The sequence below is a fragment of the Seriola lalandi genome, unplaced genomic scaffold (genome assembly GCF_002814215.2).
Source record: "Seriola lalandi dorsalis isolate HSWRI2012SDOR001 ecotype SW California unplaced genomic scaffold, Sedor1 jcf7180002054956, whole genome shotgun sequence".
In the NCBI taxonomy this organism is placed as follows: Eukaryota; Metazoa; Chordata; class Actinopteri; order Carangiformes; family Carangidae; genus Seriola; species Seriola lalandi.
In genome coordinates, this window is record NW_019525507.1 from 2,510,331 (window position 1) to 2,531,436 (window position 21,106).

The following is a 21,106-nucleotide window of genomic DNA, read 5'->3' on the forward strand; positions in this document are numbered from 1 at the left end:
TCTCTCTCTCTCTCTCTATATATATATTTTTTAGCATTTCCACATTTTTGTCAGCCCCTTTCCTGTCCCATCGTGCCCCAACTGAACATTTAGTGGTCATGTTAACACTGTATCTTGTATGTAATTACGTTTGCTAACAGGTGTTTCGCAGAGCCCGCAAACCTACAATCCAGCCGGGGGAGCAGATTCAAACACGACGACGCCAAAACCATACTCATAATTTTCTCTACAGCTGGAATGTGAAGGACTCTCAGAATTCAGACACCTGGTTCACCGTGACAGCGAAAAAAGGCTTTATTTCAGTATGATGGTGAGTGACATGTAAAGGAGGGGGGAGGGGCTGTACAAATAAAAGAAAATAAGCCAATTTTCACAAATTTCTTTTTCTATGTACATGATCACACTGGCGTTCGGGCGTTGGCGTCACTGCAGGTCATCGTCATCGAAAAGATCCTCAAAGTCTGCAGACAGAAGAGAGACAGAGAGGAAGAGCACAGGGTTAGAATTAGTCCAGCTGTTTCCCAAAACTCCCACATTCTCAGCTAATTATCCTATTATATTATGAGGTTTTTTTTTACTCTTGCTGCTGACTTCAGACCGGCTTAAACTTCTCACAACAGATGCTGTAGGGTCGGGTGGGCACTTTTATCTGCCTTTTTAACTTTTGTTTGTTTGTGCTTTTAAACGCGGCCAAACATATGGGAGCTGCCGATGTGCCGTTCGCATTTCTCCTTTAAATTACGACGAGGTTCCCGAGGACTCCAACTGAGAAAATCCTACACATCATTAGACAAACAAATGATAATAATACTAATTAAAAAAAGATTAGAAAACAATAAATAACCTGTAAGCTGATTTCTATTCGTATAACAATTTCAGATTTCTTTTCAGCCCCTTTACTGCTCCAAATTCACTGTTTGCAGCTTGTTGTATTTGTATTCTAGGAAATTAAACTAATATCTTTGGGTTTTGAACAAAACAACTAGAAAAGGTCAAATGTGTAAGGGATATTTTTTCTATTCATCCTGACATTTTATGGGCCAAAGGATTGATCAATTAATCGATAAAATAATGGCGATTCAAGGTAACCCTTATTAACCCAGAGGGGCAATTTGTTGCACAGCCATCAGTAAATAAATACAGTAATCACACACAACAACTTACCCTCAAACAATTTACAAAAGAGACAAGGACAAGGCAAGGACGAATGGATTGATAATAAAAAATAATCATTAGCTGCAGGCTTTCAGGTGATCTCGTCTGGTGATCAATTAAAGCCTGAACAGCAGGTGAGAACCTTTCACCTCTAGTTTTCCTCGGTCTCTACTCGTGCTGCACGACATGCAAAAACAAAATCCTACATTGCTATTATTTTTTATTATTACACTTGGCCATGTTGCAATTTCGATTATCTTTCGATTAATTGAAGCCCTAGTCGCTACATCTGTCACATACAGTAGCTACAGGCTTTTTAATGTGCCTTGACACTTGCAAGGGTTCTCAGTCTTAAATCCACATTTGGCTGCCCGCCGCCACGTGTTGTGGTCTTGGGAAAGAAATGATGCAGCCAGTGGGTGCATGGGTGCCATTGATGTAATGTAAAATGTTTGCCAATGGGCGCCACCTTCCAAAATGCCACGATGAAAAATGGCTGCCAAACCCTAACCGTCATATTTACATGATGTATGTGGAAGTGTGTTTGATTGTAACATCAATTGCGAGAGAAAAATATTTGACCAGCGTTTCTGGACTGTTGCAATTATAAGACCAGAATCTTTCCTTTCTTTATTTGTTTTGTTTGGTCGCTAGTTGTGACGTCTTTTCTCACCCTGAGAGATCTATTTGTGGTGACCGGGTAAATAATCGATGCCTGACTGAGCTCTAGACTCTCCCTCAAGTCACATCCTATTTTAAGCATTGTCATCCCTGTCTCAAATAAAATGAAAAACTGACCTTTTGGAGCCGTCTGCTGAAAGTTTCGTGGAAGCATTCTTTTTTTTTTTTTACAGGACATATTCACCATGAATTAACTGATGTAAAATATGCTGAAATATTCTTTGAGGGTTTTCCAGACAGATTTAAAAGGTTAGAAGTTGCTTGAAGCAGCTTTTATAGGCTATATAGCTGTTATTTATGTCGGCCATGTTCACATAAATTTCATATATTTTCAAGAGTGGCCAGACACAGAGACCGATTTTGCCAACACAAGACTTGAAATTGCTTACTCATGTGTCTGTGGTCTCCAGGAACAGGACATTCCTACATTTTGTCTAATAAAGGGCAGCCTATAAGTCAAACAGCTTGCCCTTTGGCTACCCACAACCCTTTGCAAGTTTTAACACAGTACACAAGCCGCTCTAGCGCCAGAGAATGGGAGTATTACCTTCATAACATGGTCCAGTGTTTCACACTCACGTTGAGTTGACCTTTTTAACATCATTTAACATCATATTGTCATATCCCTGTCACGCCTACAGGAGCCACAATGAAGGGCAAAACCTCTTTGAAATCAAACAATGGCTTTGCATTATCACCCCAGTTCTATAAACACAGACAGAACACTTTACAATGACTCACTGAACTCTCAGCGACAAAGAGCAAAGCCTCTGCCGCTTTTAGAAGACAGTAAAACGGCCTTATCCTGTACCTCACCGGCCCGACTAGGATTATCATTTTCTGGGAATTGGGATTGAAATAGTTGGGGTCCTCGACACAGTACCAGCGTGACAAGATACGCAAATGTGTGCGTATGTATTACGAGAGAAAAGGTTTCAGTGATGAGTTCTCTCTGGAAGTGTTTCCTACCCTCGAAACCAGATGCTGGCAAAGGTAATCAAGGGTCATCCTGATGTAAATTGTCAATAGTAGATACAGAAGGCTGTAGAATCCCGTTACAGAGCGCTGTGCCTCTGATCTCTGTAGTAAATTAATAAGGATGGGTTCTTACAGTAGGTTCTATTTTGGATCCGTTTCCAGATCAGCAAAATAGGGTAATAAGAATCTCGTGAAGCACAGAATGCTACAAGTGTTCATTGAATGTTTAAGAATAAATTATTATCGTCTCATTTTCAGGCTGTAGGTACAGGTTGTGCCTTCTGAGCCACTGAGCCAAAAAAAAAGATGATTAAACGTGAGTTTCTAGTTTCTTTTTGTTTTTAATCCTTTTACTATTTACAAATATCGAAAAGCAAACCTAATAAGATTTGATAACTTTACTTGACACTGGGTGTGACTGGGTTAGGACATGCCACACATGAGAATTTACTAAATGTCAGTTTTAGCAGTGTTAACAACCCAAGTGATTTAAAGGTGTGTGTGTGTTTTAAAGCAGCTGACTGGCGAGGTATCCTGCTGAGTTTCAGTCTTACAGCAGCTATAAAACTCACTTTACCATCCTCCTCTTCTCTACTCTTTTCCTCCCTCTGTTTCTTTTTTCTTTCTTTCATTCCCCTCTTTTTAACAATCAGCTCTTTTCTTTCTAGGTCATGTGCTGCTGAGCCAAAATTGTTTTTGCCTGCAGCCAACGCTGCGAGACGGAAAACAGATTAGCTTAGTGTTTTTGTGCGTCCTTTCTGTATGTGTTTACGTGTTCTAGCACATAAACCTGTGTTTACAGGGGAGAGACCGGATTTTTGAGGGTTAATTTGAGAAGACAATGTGGTTGAAGCAAAAAAACTGCACAATGTGCTTACACTAAAGCTCCAGTTTCCATGTGGTTTGTCTGTCTTCTGGTTTGTCCCTGTTACCCTTTCATACTACTGAAACAATACTGGAATACTTTGAAGGTATTGAAGTTAATATGCTCCATAAGAAACCTTAGTAGGGTAGTGACTTGATGATGCTGCTTTCTTACTTCATACATGTGTTTGAAATGTTCAGCTTCATTTTTTCAGTTTTTTCTTTCAGTTCAGTTCAGTTGAAGTTTGACGTTAAAGGTTAAGCTTTACAAAAACCAATGATCAACTTTCTCTAAAAGAAATCTATGTGTATGTGTTTGTGTGTGTGTGTGTTTGTGTGTGAACCAGGTTTTAATTAAAGGTGTGTCATTAAGGGAAAGCTCACTCAAGGGAACTTGGTTTTTAATTTACATGAGCTCATGGTTCTGTACAATACAAGCATTCCTGTGTAAAATCCCTCGTGTCTGGTTACAATTTGTGGGTGACAAACTGACAAAGCACAGGGACCGATGGAATTAAATCATAATCATTTGCTTTAGTTGTTATCCAACACTTGTAACTACACACTAGAGGGTATCTATTTTTCTCTATCAGATGTGACCATCAGAGAGACAAAGGAGTATTTAATTGCTTCTGTTTGATCGTTTTAGTTTCAGTCGTGATGCAAATCAAGGAATTTATGTCCATAAACTGGATTAATGAACCAGATTAAGCAAGATTTTTATTTAAATAAGAGATGTATGTTTACCTTCTGCTGAACTGTATAAAGCTCTGCTGACATAATTAACAAACAGGCAACTGAAGTGCTAATAATATTTTATAAAAGTGTGTCCACATTAGAAAAAAAATAGGTGATTATGTAGAAAAGATGCTTTGAGCATCAGAGAAACACTGTGACTTACCATTAAAGAAATCAGAGTGAACTGCTTTTTCATTGGCTGCCAGGTCCATTAGCAGGCCACTGCTGCCTCCTGCCTGTTAACATGCAACAGCACAACCAGTTATAAGGCATGAGCAAAGCACACACACACATACTGCCTCATATTGAATACAAGTAATAAGGGATATACAATCGCGAGCTGCAATGATCAGTCACCTGAGAGGAAATCAATTGGCAATATTTTGATCGATTAATCATTTCAGTCAATATTTGCTGGTTCCAGCTTCTGAAATAAACAGATTTGCTGCACTTCTTTGTCTTATATGAGAGTAAGATTTTCAATGTAATCAATGTAAATAGTTGTTACCTGCAGCATTAAAATAATCAATTAGGGTAAAATCATTAAAAGAAATGGGAACAGTTATTTCTCATTTAGAATATCCAAATATGGATTTTTAGAATAGATATAGATTTTTTTTTATACACATGACAGCTCCACTGTATCTGACACTAAATTAATTTAGCCATATCATTGTCAACTGTGACACAAAGGAAGATGAAGAGGCAGTCTAAGCATTTTTTGAGCGACCAAACCTTAAACATTGAATTGTTTAAATACATCCTGAGGCTGTCAGTTCATGTTTCACCTTTTCTTTAATCTAGTTAAGACTAAAGTAATGAAAGAAGCTGTCCTGGGGAAATCACTTGGGCTGAGAATAATGAAAGCAGTTGTCTTTTATAAGAAAGGAATGGATACAAACGATGTTTCCTTGTAGCTAAAAGAAACATTAATTAACATTTAATAATAATGTAAAGCGTCCTTAAACGTCTGCATATGCTCGAAGAATGGCTAAAAGTCTAGTATAATTGAATATTTTAAGGCTTTTTGTAGTTTAACGATATCGTTTTTCCTAGAATATTAAGTATTAATGTTATCGAGCTAGCTAGCATTAGCCAGCGTTTGAATAAATGTTATTTCAACTCGACTAACCTCGTCCAGATCCACGTAGGGGCCAGCTCCTTCAGGAAACATCTCATCCACTGCAGGTTTCATTTTATTTCAGCGGATATTCAGCACCAGTTGTTTAAAAAATATGTTGTAGCTTCGAATTTATGGCTAGCTAAGCTAGCTTCTCCGTATTCGTAAACAAAACAGCTGTGTGCAACACTAAAATGGGCCCGGCTGACACTACTAGCGCGTTGCAATTGGTCCGTTCTTCACATACAGTGACACTGCATACAGTGGTTATGTAATAAGGATATTACAGTAATAATATCTATATTAACCTCTTGCGTTGCCATATGAATTCCTCCTGTTAGTTGAATCACCTCTATCAGTTGCTCATGATTCCTGTTATCAAATAAAGCGTTGTGTTACCAGTAGATAAATAATGCAATAATACCTTAACGATCAAAGTAATTGTTATTTTATATCCAAAGTGTACAAAGAGCGTAATAGCGTGGTTCCATCTAAGTGAATTCTGTATGACCAAGATATTATGAATTAACATTGAACATTTATTTTCTGCTAATTTTGAGAAATTAGTCCTTAATACACTTTTTATGAGAGAAGAAAAGGAAGAAAAAAGTTGAGGAAAAAGAAATTTTAAAGAAGATTTGAAAAAATATTCAACAATTTTATAGACCTCATTATATTTGAAACATGTTTATTTGTGGCATATTACATGAGGATACACAATCCTAAAGAAGATCTACTTTCTCTACCTCTGAATTCTACATGTGTGCTATAAAAATACACACAGTGTTATATTTAGGGAAAAAAAGTAAGTTTTGTTTATGCTACCATTTTCCTTCACCTAAGGAAAGCATTCCTTTATAAAAGCTCCCTTTCTACAATTTCTTCCCCTCTTGGCTCCTTCCACCCCTCTCAGTGTTCGTGTCCCGCATTGGTCTCGTATCCCAGGGTGTCTCCGATGGGCTGGTGGGCGAAGAAGGCCCGGGCCATCTCGTTGATGTGGTTGTAGGCGCCGATAGATTTGAAGTATTCGATGTAGTTCCAGAAGTCAGAGGTGGAGTAAGGCCAGTAGGGAACAGCTGGTGGTTCATCGTATGGTACTAAAACACACGCACGCACGCACGCACACACACACACACACACACACACACACACACAGACACAGCAGGTCAAGGAAGGACAGCAGATAAATTAAAGGACAAATCCACACTATCCACACTCAGACACTAGTACACTCACTGTTATATAACCTATCACATTCCACTAGCTGTTTAATGATGATGTGTTGCAATTAATTTAGACAGCTCCTGCATTCTCTGAAGCAGCTGTGCAGGTTTAATAAGTTCAGTTGGCCTGTTGTACTTTCCCCAGAATGTGTTTACACAACCTTTAGAGAAGAGCTGTGAAAAGAGAGTTTTTCCTCTCTGCAATTCAAAGTATGCAACATATGTTGTGAATGCAAAGCATTGTGGTCTGCTGTGTCTATTTCAGCCTTTATCATCCCAAATAAGAAAAAACATTTATTTAAAAAAACATACAGACACAATACTTAAATGTAATTTTTTCTTCTTGATCTTATTTTTGCCAGTAAAACACAATAATAAACAAAATATATTAAAGCATCAGTAAAAATCCGCATAGAACAGATGCCCTGGTAAAAGGTTGTTTTTAAAATATTATGCACTATTCTACTGAAAATAATAACTCTTTAAATCAGTTTGCTAAAATACGGTACAAAGTTAAAATATTTTACAAAAGGTACATATGTATCCCGAATTAACAAAACAATGCAGTTATGGTGTATCTAAATGTTATTTTATTTTATTTATTTTTTTATTCATTTATTTATTTATTTTTGCAGAACAAAGCTAAATGTTACTGTATGCAGTTTTTACAGAGTGTTTTAAACAGGAGACTGATGAAGCAAATTATTAAAATGATATAACAGCATTTTGGTTTTGTTCTAAAATATGATGTGACTGAAATAAAACGATGTTATTTATACACAGTACCTCCTTCTGGGATGACTCTGGCCTCTGTGAAGAAGATGACAGAGGAGAAAAAAAAAAGTTAACATTCCCAAGCATTCCATGGCTTTCCATTTACAAAGACAGGATTCAGGTCCGGAAAACTGAGCTTTCTCCCAGAGGACTGCAGGATACCTGCTCCCTCCTCAAATATTATTGCTGACCCTTCGAGCACACACACACACACACACACACACACACACACACACACACACACACAAATGCTGAAGCAGAAGGAATTCATCTTCACACAGAGTCCTCTTTGTGCACCAAAAACAAATGCAGCCCTGTCACATCTGGGAGAATCATACATGGTTCACAGGTATTTTGATAAACATCTGTACATATACATATATCAAACTTATGTCTTATGTCTTAAATAAACTAAACAGCAACAGTATTTAAAACTGCAGTAAGATTAGAAGACTTTAAAACGAAGAACTCACCTATGAAATGACAGGCAAAGAGGCAGAGGAGAATACTGAGCCAGACCAACAGCTTCATCGTGTCCTGCTCAGGGAATAAAAATACCCATCACGCTCTAGTTTTAGTTTTTCATGAATCTCTGAGACTAAAATAAAATTCTGCAGACGTTTACCTGTAAATGGTTGTGTGAAGCCGTGCAGAGAGGTGCTGCTGTTCATCTGCTGGTTGACTGTGCTCTGGGTGGGGTTCAGCAGAGGAAGAGCCAGAGGACCCTCACACACACATGCAAAAACACACGCAGCCTAGCCAAGCCTTGCCCAGAATATACAGCAGGATGTCCCATTGCTGATGTAGTAACTGCTTCCTGTATTTATATAAGATTTATCTCAGGTGTTGCAGATTTATGCATTTGTTGTCACGGTGTGTGGCTTTAATATAAAGATGTGTGTTGTGCCTATAATAAACTCAGTGCTCACACTGTGCAGAGATTCTGCCTTTTTCTTTCCTTCAGTTAGAAAAGTGTGAAACAGTTTTTTGTCAATATAAAGATTTCATAAAAATATATATTATGTGTATGAATTTGATCCACTTTTCATTGTAATTCATGATAACATATGAGTTTCATTAAGTCCTCCAAACAAGTCCTCTAGCCTGAACCCTTCGATACGAAGCACAGTGTCTCCTGAAGTAGCGCCCCTATGGGGGAGGGTGTTCCTGCAGAACCAGAGGCAAAAAAGGAAGTTCAGGCATTTCAGTAAGAAGATGGTTGACACTTGAAGTATCTGTGTGACAGCTTTTATGAATATAACAACAGTAGCGAACTAATTACTTTATTATTTTTATCCGTGAGCCATATAATACAATTATATATTATTAATAATAATACACAAACATGTATGGTCCTGAAACTGCAGCCTTCTGTTGGTTATACCGCAGGATATTATATCAGAGCTATGCTCTTTACTAGCAACATTAAACTATGGTGGAGAATTTGTTCCGTTCACTTTCCTTGTTATTGTTTATTATTGTATAAAACATATAGAGTACACGACCTTGAACGTGTCCCCAGAGTCTTCCTTGTGTCACTCGTCTCTCCAAACTTTCAAATATCTGGTCGAGATCCAGTGACTAAAGGTCACTGGATATGATTCCATCTTTATTTGACCTTTTATTTAACCTTTAAAACTACGAGTGCTTAGACAAAAAGTAGTATTCAGGTTGGATAAACCTTTATGGCAATTTTTTGTGATCTAGGGTCCCAGAAATATTATGAATGTACTTCCTCAACTAGACACTCTTTGTTGTCATGGTTACGATATAAACTGCTGGTTTTACATGGGAATTGAATGCTTACTTCCTGTAATGTAACTATTGGTCACAGTGACCTGCTGCTTAAACGACCTATGGGCTTAGTTTTTACAAGAGGATGTGTATTAATATCATCTGTTATCAATCTATTGCATGTCTTATAATGACACTGACCTAAAGTGAAAGAGTTCTTAATTAAATCAGCAGAAATCAGTTCCCTTTTCTTGACACTCATGCTGGAAAAGCAGCCGGACGAACAGGAGGACAATGGCGTTCTGCTCTGTCGTGTGTCTGATGTTGGGGATTTCTCTGTGGGTTATGATTCCTGTACAGGCAGGTGAGTCATGTGTTCACTGTCTTTTCACTCGGGTCGGCCCATGTGAGCTCCTTGGTGGTTGAAAGGTAAAATACTTTTGCTGCATGTATGCAGTTTGCATTGCTTGTAAATGAAGGGTCAAAGGTCAAAAAACCTTTGCTAAAAAATGAAGGTCACTTGGATTCAGCTGCCATTTCCCCTGAACTGAACTTTGATAGATGTCTCTGTACCTGATGTTGCAGACTCTGAGGTGTCCTGTGTTGTCATGGAGAGCTGCATCTTACCGTGCAGCTTCCAGGGCGGCACTGATGTGGTCATACACTGGATTCAGGTGACTGCAGGAGACCTTCATGTCCACTCGTTCTACCACAACCAAGACCAGCTCGGACACCAGGACCAGCGCTTCAGAGACAGAACGTCACTGTTCAAGGAGCAGATCTCCAGAGGAAACGCCTCGCTCCAGCTGACAGGGGTCAAGGTTCAGGACCAGGGCAGATACAAGTGTCACACCAGCGTCATCAGAGGAAACAAGGATTCATTTATCAACCTGAAAGTGGACGGTATGACAAACACACAGATCCATTAACTTTGTTGTCAAATTGGTGAATTAAAAATGAACAGCATCAACATCCTCTTTTTCTTTGCAGCTCCAGTTGATCAAGTCGACCTCCAGCAGGTAGAAAACAGGATCACCTGCAGCTCAGAGGGGATCTACCCTGAGCCTGAGCTCACCTGGTCCACCAGCCCTCCACCCAGCTTGAATCTCCAGCACAAAACCACCAAACAGAAGACTGAACAGCTGCTCTACAACATCAGGAGTTATCTGATACTTTCAGATTCTGATCTGGGCTACAGCTGCACCGTCAGCACTCGCAGAAACAGGAAGAGAAACACTTTGTTTAAATCAGGCAAGTAACCAAGTACTTTTACTCAAGTACTTTACTGAAGTTAATCTTTACTCATTTCATGCTCCTTTACTCTTCTACTCTACTAATATAAATTTTACTCGACTATTTGACTATACAGAATCAGGTTTTCCATTGAAACCATATAATGAACTTATAAAATATAATGCACTGTTACATTAAACCATTAAAACAGTATTAAAATAGTTGAAATTAGTGGAGCTGTAATGATTATTTCATAATTTAGAGGACAAATATCAGAGTGTGATTCTCATCTGAATCTGGAAAAAGTATCATTTACTTTTTCATATTGATGTGTTATATCATTTCAGCTAATATCAGTGGGTCACACTATGAAGCAATGATCCCCTGCAAAGCCTCAAACACCTCCCTCACAGGCTTCAGTCTCACCTGGAGATTCAACCACAGTCAGATCATCCTGAACCAGACCAGAGCTGACGTCCCCTCCTCGGTCTCAGAGGGGTGGAGGCAGCAGGTGAAGGGTGTGTCAGAGTCAGGCAGCCTCATGCTGCAGAACTTATCGCCACATCATGAGGGAACATACACCTGTGAACTGAGTGATGCTGATGAGACACTGACGACCAACAGCTTTCTGAGGATAGAGAATCCAGGTGAGGCAGCTTTAAGTGAGGAATTATTAGTCTATAAGAATATGAGCTGTTATTATCTGCAATCAAACATCAGAAAATACCATCATGGAACAGTTTGAGTAACTGTCTCTCTGTTTCAGGGAAATTAACCAGTGGTAGAGGTGTGGTGGGTATAATTATTTTGGCCGTCGTAGCAGCAGTAGTTGTTCTTGTCCTGGTACTGCACTGTATGAAAAATAAAGGTAAAATAATATTCTGCTTACACTTTGTAGATAACTTGTTGTTTGTATTGATGTTGTTATTTTTTTGGACTCAGAACATTTCAGGTCAACAAGAAAACAACATGAGAATCATTTAAAACACAAATATAAGTCAATCTTGCTCTGTATGAGCAGCAGTGTATAAGTTAACAAAGGATAGTATTGCTGTCATGACAATATAACCAGTTTTTACATTTCCCAAAATCATTTTCTAGAGCACGGCATTTTATATTTGGCATTTGCAATTGATTTAATTTTTTCCCTTCAGTTGAAATCTTGTTTAAAATGAACTGTATCATCTAAAAAGAAGCAGAAGTAGAGTTTCAAATAACACACATTTCATGAAAAGAGGAAACTCACTTAATGGGAGGAGGATAAAATATAAAATCAAATGAAGGAATCATGAACTTTATCTTATTTGCTTTGCAGGGCAGTGGGACACAAACAACACGTCAATGAATCAACATCTCGTCGGAAAGGTGGAAACCTGACCTGCACCCCTCTGCCCCAGTCATATATGCTGACTCTGTTGAAAGACTGCGGGCAAGGAGACAATCATTCATTCATTCATATGGAAAACAAGCAGGAGAGACTGATGACCTTCTTCACCAGAGACTGAATGTTTTGATGTTACTCCACATTCATGTGTTGTGGAGAACGTAAAATCTTTCTTTGTGGTGGAAAACATCAGGAGCCACCGTGAGAGACATGAGATGCTGACTGGACTTCCTCAGTGAACTTTTATTCTTGTCATCAAGTGTACAGTCACATGGCTGTGGGGGCAGTTTAAACTACATCCTCTTTTCCACATTACTGAGTAACAATTGCAACAACTGTCCACTGATTTGTGCAAATGTATAAAAACAGCTTTGTTGTTTAGTTTTCTTCTTCCTCTTGTATTAAGAACTATCACTGTGATGACCACATTGTTTACCTGTATGAAAATGGATACCTGGTGAGCAACAGGAAGAAGTGGCAGACGGCGAATTGACACAGCAAACATGTGAAACAGAGGGAATCTTTCTTTATTTCGAAAGCTTGGAGTTACCAGACTCTTCTGTGTCATCTCCAGCCAACACAGCCATCGTTAGGACACTGCCGAGGTCAAACAGGAGCTGTTCAAACACGCAGCGAGCACAACAGGAGGATTTGAGTGGGAGTTGGCTGTGATTGGAACACAGTGTATGTTCTGTCACATTTTCAAAATAAAGGAAAAAATCCATTCCACTGGCTCAAAGTTATTTCAAAGTAAGAGTACTTCATAGAAACGTAGTACAGTCAAAAGTACAATATTTGTCTCTCGAGTGTAGTTGAGTAAAAGAGTTTCAAAATAAAATACTCAAGTATAGAACACATGATCAAAAAACATACTGAAGTAGAGTAATCGAGTAACTGTACTCGATGTCTCCTGATATTCGCTTTGATATCAGCTGTGTGACATGAAATGTTTCCTCCCACGGGGGAGGAGACCCCAACTCCAGCTTCACAGCATCAGCCTATATAACTGCCTCAGGGTCACCAGGATCTCATGCTGCATGTGGGTTGACGGTGCCGTGACTCCTGACAAGGCAGGTGAGGTGTTTACTGCCAGTCGTTTATATCTAAGCTGCACTTAAAGAGCCGTCAGTGGTGTTCCGACGGTTAACGCTCCTCTGACAACAACCTGAACCAGACACTGAACTTTGCTTTATTTATTCTGTCGTTAGATTAAATAGTGTCCACCAGCTGCACGGCAGGTGTCATGCACCGCTCAGTGAATTTAAACACAGACAACAACTCACTTGTTCAGGGATTTTCTGAACAATCCGTGCACGAAATAAAGCAAAGACAACCTTTGTTTAAAAATCTTTTGTTGAGCAGAATAAAGATTTCTTTTTTCTCTCTTTGCTCCACAGTAACTTCAAGAAGACGATGACTGGGGTCAAGTTTACCGTTTGGTCCCTGACCTTCCTGTGGATGTTCAGTGTTTCCAGAGGAGGTGAGTGAGGCGTTCACTGCCTGTCAGATCTTATTCCTGTCAGGATAGAAATGATGTTCAAAGCTGCTTATGCTAGCAGCTTCTTTAATACTCATTTGGACACAATTGGCTATTATTTTCGCTAACCTTAAAATTGTGATTGTTGAAATGTTCCCTAAATGCAACATATGCTGTACATTTAACACAGGGGCAGACCCTCTCAGTAAAGTTGTGTTGCTTGTACCTGATGTATTTCAGACGTTGTGACCTGTGTTGCCAACGAGACCTGCGTCTTACCGTGCACCTACCACGGCAGCTCTGATCCGCTCGTACACTGGTTTCATATGACCCCAGACTACATCCATGTCCACGCCTACTACAGGAACAAAGACCAGCTCAGTTTCCAGGAGCCGCGCTACAGAGGCAGGACGTCGCTGTTCAAGGACCAGCTCTCCAGAGGAAACGGCTCACTCCAGCTGACAGGGGTGGAGTTTGAAGACCAGGGCACATACAGATGCTACACCAATTCTCGTGCAGAAGTCAAGGTTGTATTTCACTACCTGACAGTGAAGGATAAAGGAGTTTGAGTCACCTTGAGACACCTTATGCAGTTTCTGTGTTCACTGATTTGTTGTATGTCTGTAACAATGTGGAGCCAGGATGTGTAACAAGATACTGACTGGAGGTCAGATCAGGAAACACTGTTTCATTTGTCTTTACGTTTTAAAGAAAAAACATCTGTTCACTTGTTGTTACCAATGAAATGATGTTGGTGCTTTTCTGTGCTTGAACACATTAAACAAAAAATATCATGTCAATATTTTCCCACAACGCTTTGATCATTTCTTCATGAGCATTCAAAATGAATCAGACGGCAGCTGTGAAATCTATAACACTCGGAGAACAAAGGTCTGAGAGAAGGATGTAGAAATAGACTTAGCTGAATCCAAACATCTTATAGAAAGAAAGCAAGACACAGATTCCTTTTTTTCCTTTTTTTTGTCAAATACATGATTTTTGTTTTTCTTCTGATCCAGAATCAGTTTTTCTAGTTTTATATAAAGTGTGACATAGCTCCTCTGCAGGTTTATAGGTCTGTGCAGTCTGTCAGTGCAGAGGAAGTTAGAGACAGTAAACAGCTAATGATTCTTATTCTAATCTTAAGGTGGATAAATGTTGAGGACACGCCCAAGTATGTAAAACATTTTTCTAATTCCTGCTTCATGATTTAATCACAGTGTCACACTGAGCACTGGCGCTTCAACTCATTGTTTGTTGCTCTTGAACATTGTTGCAGCGACACACAAACAGATCCTCACAGAAACATGACTGGGATTAAGTGTACAGTGTGTCAGTGCAGAGGAAGTTAGAGATGTAGGCAGTAAGAGTTGGCTGTGACTGGAACACAGTGTATGTTCTGTCACATTTTCAAAATAAAAGAAACTCCACTCCACTGGCTAAAAGCTGTTTCAAAGTAAGAGTACTTCATAGAAACGTAGTGGAGTCAAAAGTACAATATGTGTCTCTTGAGTGTAGTTGAGTGAAAGAGATAAGTTTCAAAATAAAATACTCTGTTACTCTTCACTGCTGATGTCTCCTGATATTCGCTTTGATATCAGCTGTGTGACATGAAATGTTTCCTCCCACGGGGGAGGAGACCCCAACTCCAGGTTCACAGCGTCAGCCTATAAAACTGCCTCAGGGTCACCAGGATCTCATGCTGCATGTGGGTTGACGGTGCCATGTGTTATCCGAGGATTTTGACTCCTGACAAGGCGGGTGAGTGAGGTGTTTACTGCGACAACTACTGTCGTTTATATCAAAGCTGCACTTAAAGAGCCTTCAGTGGTGTCCCGATGGTTAACGCTCCTCTGACAGAGAGAAAAAGAGATTGAACAAGCCCGGAGAGAGAGGGAGGGTCTGTATGGGCATGAAACAAACTGAACCAGACACTGAACTTTGCTTCATTTACTCTGTCGTTATAGATTAAATAGTGTCCACCGGCTGCACAGCAAGTTTCATGCACTGCTGACTGAATTTAAACACTGACAACAACTCACTTGTTCAGGGATTTTCTAGACAACCTTTGTTTATTCTGCTCCAAAAAAGATTTCTTTTTCTCTCTTTGCTCCACAGTAACTTCAACAAGACGATGACTGGGGTCAAGTTTACCGTTTGGTCCCTGACCTTCCTGTGGATGTTTAGTGTTTCCAGAGGAGGTGAGTGAGGCGTTTGCTGCCTGTCAGATCTTATTCCTGTCAGGATAGAAATGATGTTCAAAACTATATCTGGTACATTCAATGTTTTCTTCATCAGAGTATTTTACTTTTGAATCTTTTATCTTGTAGTTTGAGGGTTGAATGTGAGGGCAGACATCTTTATAGCAGCTTCTTTAATACTCATTTGGACACAATTATTATCACAAACCTTAAAATTCTGATTGATGAAATGGCCCCTAAATGCAACATATGCTGTACAATTAATACAGGGACAGACCCTCTCAGTAAAGTTGTGATGCTTGTACCTCATGTATTGCAGAAACTGAGGTGACCTGTGTTGCCACGGAGACCTGCATCTTACCGTGCAGCTACCAGGGCGGCTCTGATGCGGTCATACACTGGTTTCATGTGACCCCACAATGCGTCCGTATCCACGCCTACTACCACAACCAAGACCAACTCTATTTCCAGAACTAGCGCTACAGAGGCAGGACGTCGCTTTTCAAGGACCAGCTCTCCAGAGGAAACGCCTCACTCCAGCTGACAGGGGTGGAGATCCAAGACCAGGGCAGATACAGATGCTTCGTCAATGCTGGTGGAGCAATCAAGGTTTCATTAGTCAACCTGAAAGTGAAGGATACAAGAAACATGACAGTTTGAGTCTTTACACCTTATGCAGCTTCTGTGTTCACTGATTTGTTGTATGTCTGTAACGATGTGGAGCCAGGATGTGTAAGAAGATACTGACTGGAGGTCAGACCAGGAAACACTGTGTCATTCGTCTTTACTCTTTAAAGAGAAAAACATCTGTTCACTTCTTGTTACCGATGACAAGATGTTGGTGCTTTTCTGTGCTTGAACACATTAAACAAAAATATCCTGTCAATATTTTCCCACAACGCTTTGACCGTTTCTCCATGAACGTTCCCTTCACCATCTCCCCTCTCACCACTGTTGACATCAGTCGTCAACATGTTACTGTGAATCTTGGAGGTTGTGGATGAAAAAAAAAAAAAGAAATAGGCGTAGCAGGATGATAAACCTCCTGTTTTTCACCATTTGATATTTAGCTATGAAGATAGATTGTCTCATCAAAAATAAATCCTCACACCCTCTAAGACTGGACAACAGATGGAGCCAGAAGATAACGTCCTTCTCTGCTCTCTGTGAACCTCTACTGCATCTGAATCCAAACATCTTATAGAAAGAAAGAAAGAGATTTGTTTTTTTCCTCTTTTTTTGTCAACTACATGATTCTAGTTTTTCTCCTGATCTAGAATCCGTTTTTCTAGTTTTATATATGTATATAAAGTGTGTCATAGCTCAACAGCTAATGATGCTTATTCTAATCTTAAGGTGGATAAATGTTGAGGACACGCCCAAGTACGTAAAACATTTTTCTAATTCCTGCTTCATGATTTAATCACAGTGTCACACTGAGCATTTGCCTATTGGGCGGCACTGGTTTTGTGCAACTTACGCTTCAACTCATTGTTTGTTGCTCTTGAACATTGTTGCAGCGTCACACAAACAGATCTACACAGAAACATGACTGGGATTAAGTGTCTTGTGTTTGCGGTGATCCTGAGTTTCCAATGGACTTTAACCAGAGGAGGAGGTGAGTGATCTGATCTTATTCCACTGTAAATATAAATCACAGACATGTTTAAGCTTGGTACAGTTTATTATAGTGTCTGTTGTTTTTATTTTGAACCTAGAAAGCGAAAACACGAGGAAACATATTCAGTTAAGACAAATCAGATGTAAAACTTCTGTTAATCAAAGATTACACAAACAAATAAGAAAAGCAAGTGATGTCCAGCAGTTTTAGTGTCATGTGTGAGTGTTTTAATTATAAATGAATTATAAATTTAGACATTATCCCTTGAAACTAGGAGATTAAGTGACAGAAATGTCTGACATTTATCAAAAGTAACTTTATTTTGCTGATTTGAGAAAAATAAAGTTTCATTGATTAGAGTTGGAGGCAGAAATGTCATTGACAGACTTCTCAAAAATCTTCTTACATAACACTGAGACTATATGAATATGAATACAAAGAATTACAGTAATGTGGAATGACCTGGTCCTTCTAATTATCTCTAGTGAGTAATTTCAGACACTCCCCAAAATACAGATTTTGTATCGATGAGAACTTTAGGATCTCTCGAGTTTAAAATAAAGTTCTGTTGGTTTGAACAATGTTCAGCTGAGAAAACAAGGTTGTATAGACGTGTAGACCCACTACCTGGTTTCAGGTATTCAGACTGTATTTACTGTATTTACAGGCTTAACAGAACATTGTGTCTAATATCTACACAAAGCTACAAAAACCAAAGGTTTAGTTATAACTCGAGTCAATTGTCAAATGGTGAAGTCAAAACTGACTGATTCTTCCACGGATAATAATCTGTTTAAAACAGTTTTACATCATCAGAACCTCTTTGGACACATTTGCATTTCCACACACAGTGAAACCTGAGCTTCATACTTTCGTTTTCCATCAGGAAATAAATAAAGATCATGGGTGAGAACTTGTTCTACAACCTTCAACTGACACCTGGTTGGGGTTTTAAATACCTGGTGATTAGACCAAAACAAAATGCAGCCAAACCGGGTCTTTTCCAGCAGCAATAAGCAGCATTTATAAAAAACAAAAGTGGTTCCACACATCAAAATTGATAATTAAAAGCTGGACGCTACAGTCACTCCTGAAACTGACTGACAGGCCTTTCAATGCATTTAAACTCATTTTCATTACACACAGTCCTGCTGTTCCTAAATCTGTTTCTCTGCAAATCCTGTAACACAAAGTTTGGAGAAAAATAAAGAGACAAAACAACATGTCTCTGCTCAGTGAAGTTTTTGGGGTTTACTAGAACTTTAGTCACACCTTCTTCTCTTGTGAAATACTGGACGGTTTTACTTTTTCAGGAGTCTAAAAACTGTTACAGGGTACAACTAGAAAAGCCACTGTGAACTTTGCATTGCTTGTAAATGAAGGGTCAAAGGTCAAAAACCTTTGCTAAAAAATGTAGATCACTTGGATTCAGCTGCCATTTCCCCTGAACTTTGATAGATGTTTCTGTACCTGATGTTGCAGACTCTGAGGTGTCCTGTGTTGTCATGGAGAGCTGCGTCTTACCGTGCACCTTCCAGGGCGGCACTGATGTGGTCATACACTGGATTCAGGTGTCAGCAGGAAACCTTCATGTCCACTCGTTCTACCACAACCAAGACCAGCTCGGACACCAGGACCAGCGCTTCAGAAACAGAACATCACTGTTCAAGGACCAGATCTCCAGGGGAAACGCCTCACTCCAGCTGACAGGGGTCAAGGTTCAGGACCAGGGCAGATACAAGTGCTACTGTAGCAGCATTGACTACAGACAACAAGGAGACATTTATCAACCTAAAAGTTGATGGTACAAGAAAACACAGTAAATACACCAAACACAAGCAAATAACAAGAAGGTTGCTTAGTGGCGAGTTTATTAGAAACACCAATCTAAAACTAAGTCAGCCGTCATTGTTCCATCACAGTCAAACATAAACCAAGACTGTGTACCAATGCTGCTCTGAATAACGTACATGTTCCAGTCTAATATACACTGTGTTGTTAGTGAAGACGGAGCCACAGTTACAGAACCTTCCACTTCCACCCCGACACTTCAAAAGGAACTTAAAGCAAATCCGTTTTTTTTTTTTTTGCAGCTCCAGTGCGTAAAGTCGACCTGCAGCAGGTGGGAGACAGGATCACCTGCAGCTCAGAGGGGATCTACCCTGAGCCTGAGCTCACCTGGTCCACCAGCCCTCCATCCAGCTTGAATCTCCAGCACAAAACCACCAAACAGAAGACTGAACAGCTGCTCTACAACATCAGTAGTTCTCTGATACCTTCAGATACTGATACAGATGTGGGCTACAGCTGCACCGTCAGCACTCGCAGTAACTGGAGGAGAGCTACTTTGTTCAAAACAAGTGAGTACTTTTACTCAAGTACTGTACTGAAAAAGAAATGTAATGTACTTTCCTTAATGCTCCTTTAATCTTCAACTTCAGATGAAAAATAAAACCTGATGTTCTTGATTCCTGATTTCCTGTTCTACCACATTCAAAGATATTCTACTGATTCAGAGATACTGACTGAGGACGCCACTGAATTTAGTTTGACTTTTGCTTTTGTGACATGGAGCGTTGTCAGATCGCTGCTACACTGACTCAAACTGTGTCCGGTGTGACTCAGGTGTGATTCCTATCTGAATCTGGAAAAAATGTTATTTACTTTTTTGTGTTTCTGTGTTTTATCATTTCAGCTAATATCAGTGAATCCCAGGCAGAAATAAAAATCCCCTGCACTGCCTCAAACACTGACTTCTCTTGTGTTTTTGTTCTGTTATTACAGCTACTATCAACAGTTCACACACTGAAGCAACGATCCCCTGCACTGCCTCAAACACTGACTTCTCAGGCCTCATTTGGAGATTCAACCACAGTCAGATCATCCTGACCCAGACCAGAGCTGACGTCCCCTCCTCAGTCTCAGAGGGGTGGAGGCAGCAGGTGAAGGGTGAGTCAGAGTCAGGCAGCCTCATGCTGCAGAACTTATCTCCACATCATGAGGGAACATACACCTGTGAACTGAGTGATGCTGAGGAGACACTGATGACCAACACCTTTCTCAGGATGGAGGAGAGTCGAGGAGAGACTTTAGGTGAGGAACTGTTATTATCTGTGTGACCTGCAACAATCTGAACACAAAACAGCATCATGAGGCATCGAGGGACAGTTCAAGTAACTGACTCTTTTTCTATTTCAGGGAAATCAATCAATGTTCCAGGTATCATACTCGGGGTGATTGGAGGCATTTTGGTCATAGTAATCGTAGCAGTTGGTCTGGTACTGCGCTGTAGAAGAAGACAAGGTAAAATAATATCCTGTTTGCTTTTTTAATGTTTAATTTTTAAGTCATTTCTTGTTTGTTGTTTGTATTGATGATGTTGTTCTTTGGACTCAAAACATCTCAGGTCAAAAAGGAAACAACAACGCAGTGGGAGAGTAAGTAAATCTTTTATATAACAAATGCACTGTTGTATGAACTAAAGTTATAACCAACTTTCTATTGTTGCATCTAATTTACAACTCCCCAGTTGTTTTCTTAGAGGATGTTTTAATTTCATCAATAAGTCAATTAAAGGATAAAACATAAAATCAAATGAGGGAGTCATGATCACTGTGATGGTTTATTTTGCTCTGCAGAAGTTGATCTTGACACTGAAGAAGAATAAATGAGGGATTGTTGAAATTTAACTTTATATGCTGAATATTATTTCATTTTGTTTGCAGAGAAGAACTTCAACCTATGAATGCACCTCAATGATGCATTCATGTGATGAGGAGCAAACACAAACTTTGTATCTTCAGTATCTCAGCCAACGTTGCTCTTTCCTTTTACCTTCGTGGTTTCATCTTCACAGAAACTTGAAAAACTTTAGAAAAAAAAATAGCAAAACCAAAATGGACGATTATTAAGCTGAAAAAAAC

The 21,106-nt window shown here is 39.5% G+C and overlaps 3 protein-coding genes and 1 long non-coding RNA gene across 4 annotated transcripts in view; 2 read left to right on the forward strand and 2 right to left on the reverse strand.

Moving 5' to 3' along the window:
- Window positions 1-276: 276 nt before the first annotated feature.
- cops9 (COP9 signalosome subunit 9) lies at window positions 277-5,745 on the reverse strand. Its single transcript, XM_023395085.2, has 3 exons — window positions 5,549-5,745; window positions 4,580-4,652; window positions 277-461 (listed from the first exon to the last, which is right to left on the reverse strand). Exons 1-3 carry the CDS (start codon window positions 5,609-5,611, stop codon window positions 424-426), a joined length of 174 nt encoding a protein of 57 aa, XP_023250853.1. The 5' UTR covers window positions 5,612-5,745; the 3' UTR covers window positions 277-423.
- A 462-nt stretch (window positions 5,746-6,207) lies between these two features.
- On the reverse strand, window positions 6,208-8,314 carry otos (otospiralin). Its single transcript, XM_023395084.2, has 4 exons — window positions 8,159-8,314; window positions 8,007-8,070; window positions 7,546-7,569; window positions 6,208-6,633 (listed from the first exon to the last, which is right to left on the reverse strand). Exons 2-4 carry the CDS (start codon window positions 8,062-8,064, stop codon window positions 6,446-6,448), a joined length of 270 nt encoding a protein of 89 aa, XP_023250852.1. The 5' UTR covers window positions 8,065-8,070; window positions 8,159-8,314; the 3' UTR covers window positions 6,208-6,445.
- Window positions 8,315-15,236: 6,922 nt separating this feature from the next.
- On the forward strand, window positions 15,237-16,209 carry LOC111645775 (uncharacterized). Its single transcript, XR_015436355.1, has 3 exons — window positions 15,237-15,261; window positions 15,480-15,562; window positions 15,882-16,209. It is a non-coding gene; the product is annotated as an uncharacterized LOC111645775 (long non-coding RNA).
- A 9-nt stretch (window positions 16,210-16,218) lies between these two features.
- The window catches only part of LOC111645776 (uncharacterized), a gene marked incomplete at its 3' end in the record, with an annotated part of 39,201 nt that continues 34,313 nt past the window's right edge, over window positions 16,219-21,106 (forward strand). The window contains exons 1-2 of the mRNA XM_087170684.1: window positions 16,219-16,945; window positions 17,083-17,180. Of these exons, the coding sequence (XP_087026810.1) occupies window positions 16,863-16,945; window positions 17,083-17,180 (181 nt within the window). The remainder of the gene's footprint in view (window positions 16,946-17,082; window positions 17,181-21,106) is intronic.

Excerpts from the sequence above, each read along its gene's own strand:
- cops9 (XM_023395085.2), bottom strand. The coding sequence starts at position 5,611 with ATGAAACCTGCAGTGGATGAGATGTTTCCTGAAGGAGCTGGCCCCTAC. Across the intron at positions 4,653-5,548 it reads CCTACGTGGATCTGGACGAG|GCAGGAGGCAGCAGTGGCCT; the intron begins GTTAGTCGAGTT and ends GCATGTTAACAG. Across the intron at positions 462-4,579 it reads TCACTCTGATTTCTTTAATG|ACTTTGAGGATCTTTTCGAT; the intron begins GTAAGTCACAGT and ends TTCTGTCTGCAG.
- otos (XM_023395084.2), bottom strand. The coding sequence starts at position 8,064 with ATGAAGCTGTTGGTCTGGCTCAGTATTCTCCTCTGCCTCTTTGCCTGT. Across the intron at positions 7,570-8,006 it reads CTTTGCCTGTCATTTCATAG|AGGCCAGAGTCATCCCAGAA; the intron begins GTGAGTTCTTCG and ends TCTTCTTCACAG. Across the intron at positions 6,634-7,545 it reads CAGAGTCATCCCAGAAGGAG|TACCATACGATGAACCACCA; the intron begins GTACTGTGTATA and ends CGTGTGTTTTAG.